We start from the raw sequence: 2458 nt of genomic DNA, 5'->3' as shown, positions 1-2458 counted from the left end.
TTACTTTGCATCCAGGAAAAGAACATTTCTTATGACTGCAGAAACCTGGCCAGGCTTCAAATACCTGATCTTCAGTTTTGACATAGCTGACTTCATCTGTTTGTTCCTTAGAGTATAGATGGCTGGGTTTAAAATGGGGGTAAAGATGGTGTAGAACACAGCAAGTACTTTGTCAACCGAATAACTAGTGAAGGGCCACACATAGATGAAGATACACGGACCAAAGAATAACGTGACCACCGTGATGTGGGCAGTCAGCGTGGAGTGAGCCTTTGCCATGCTGGCAGAGGAGTGTTTCCAGACTGTGATAAGTATCACAGTGTAGGAAATGACCAGGAGGAGAAAGGAGCTCAAAGAAAGAAAGCCACTGTCTGCAACTATTAGCAGGCTGATAATATAAGTGTCTATGCAGGCCAGCTTGGTCACTAGAGGGAGGTCACAGAAAAAGCTATCTACCTTATTAGGCCCACAGAAAGGCAGATTAACAGTAAATGCCAACTGGCTAGTAGTATGGATGAAACCAACACTCCAGGAAACGAGGACCAGAATAATACAAATTCGGCGGCTCATGATTGTCATGTAGTGGAGAGGTTTGCAAATAGCAACATAACGGTCATAGGCCTTGGATACAAGGATCACCATTTCACTACCAGTGAAAAGATGTACAAAGAAAATCTGAACCGGACAATTGTTAAATGAAATAGTCTTATGCTCTACAAGAAATTCTACAATCATTTTGGGGGTTGCAAAGGAGGCAATACATATATCTATAAAAGAGAGGTTTGCAAGAAGAAAGTACATGGGGGTTTGAAGGCGGGCATCTGAGGTCACAGTGAGGATGATGAGAAAGTTTCCCATCAATATAGATAGGTAGAGTAGTGAAAATATTACAAACAAGAAAGGCTGGAACTCCTTAGAACTAGAGAGTCCCAACAACACAAATTCCATCACCCGAGAATGATTTGTCTCATTCATTGACTTTGGAGGGGATTTATCTTCAGTTACCTGAATAAGAAAGAAAGACAATAATCAATGATTTGAACATGAGTATGATTTCCCAATCCACCTCAGTCTTTAGGGATTCTAATTCCTACTACTATATATGTGTCTTAGTTTATATGCATCATTATAAATTGTAAAGACAGTATAAAGTTCTATTAAAAAAGAAAGATTGGGATGAGTGAGGTTTGGAGAGATGTTCAACAAATTGGTTCATCAAATTAAACGAATTTAAGGAATGGAGTCATCTAAAAAAGAAAAAAAGAAATGTGGACTCCTACCACAGAGGAATAGAATTTCATAATTTTAATGTCGAACAAAAACTTAGACACAAAAGAGTAAATACTATATGAATCTACTTAAACAAAATTAACAAATAAAGGAAATTAATCTATGGTGTTAAAATTCTAGATAGTGATTATCCTTGTACAAGTATTTAAATACCTCCTTTCCCATAGCACTGCGCTAGGAACTGGTGATAGTAGAGTTAGTTTCAATACTTGCTTGTTCTGCATAGATTATTTAGTAACAGTCACATTTTTTTCTTCATTTAGAGAAGATGATGGGCCCTCGTTCTCCTGCATGTTCCTTACTAAATGAATCATGAGTAACTTTATCATTTATTAAAAGGACTGTCTTTATAAACCCCATAAAATTACTGTACTAACATAGACACATAAAGCTATTGGAAGAAAAAAGAGTCTAGGTTAAAAGCACAGTTTTATCATTGGGAAGATACATGATATTGAGTGGACAATGTAGCTTTTTAGAGCTCATTGTCTTTGAATACTAAGTATTGAGAATAATATTACCTTAAAATTCTTTCAAAATATTTTTAAAAGTCATGCAATTGAGAACCCTTTCATACATATTGATGACTATACATATGTAAACAATCTTAATAGTGAATATTCACATCCAAATAAACCCTTTTCTGAAAATTAAATCTGCTCAAATGGTGCAGTCTGACATGTAAGAATAATTTTCCCATTAGTAGATGCTCAAGTAAAGATCAACTTCTCATTTATTATAATATTTTAGAGTAAATTAATGAATGCATATAGGATTGTGCTAAGTGACCTTCTGGTCCCTTCCATTCTGAAATTCTGCCAAATAAATATTTCCCTAATAATTCTGTCTGGGATATATATTATGAATAGCAAGTGAAATAAATTAAGCATAAGTATAGCTTACTTGAGCCATGGAGCTCTACCAGTTCAAAAGTGCATCTTTCACAAGCATTTCTGCTGTCACTAACCTATCCCTTACCCATTAAATCCAGATCAGATGTATATCAGTCACTGTGGAGACAAATGATTGCTAGTGGATTTCAGAAGTATACTGAGAAAATGCTTTCTTTTACCTAAGATAAAATAAAAAGTGTGGAGATATCCTATAGCCTATAGCCATTGAATCTTAGAAATATTTATTTGTGATTCTATCTCTTCTAAGAAAATAC

At 35.3% G+C, this 2458-nt stretch overlaps 1 protein-coding gene across 1 annotated transcript; it reads right to left on the bottom strand.

Moving 5' to 3' along the window:
* Nucleotides 1–1005, bottom strand: LOC143655019 (olfactory receptor 4K15-like). Its single transcript, XM_077126594.1, has one exon. It carries the CDS (start codon nucleotides 973–975, stop codon nucleotides 1–3), a length of 975 nt encoding a protein of 324 aa, XP_076982709.1. The 5' UTR covers nucleotides 976–1005.
* Nucleotides 1006–2458: the final 1453 nt, after the last annotated feature.

The sequence above is a fragment of the Tamandua tetradactyla genome, chromosome 14 (assembly GCF_023851605.1).
Source record: "Tamandua tetradactyla isolate mTamTet1 chromosome 14, mTamTet1.pri, whole genome shotgun sequence".
NCBI lineage: Eukaryota > Metazoa > Chordata > Mammalia > Pilosa > Myrmecophagidae > Tamandua > Tamandua tetradactyla.
This window is presented reverse-complemented; position numbering and strand designations above follow the sequence as displayed.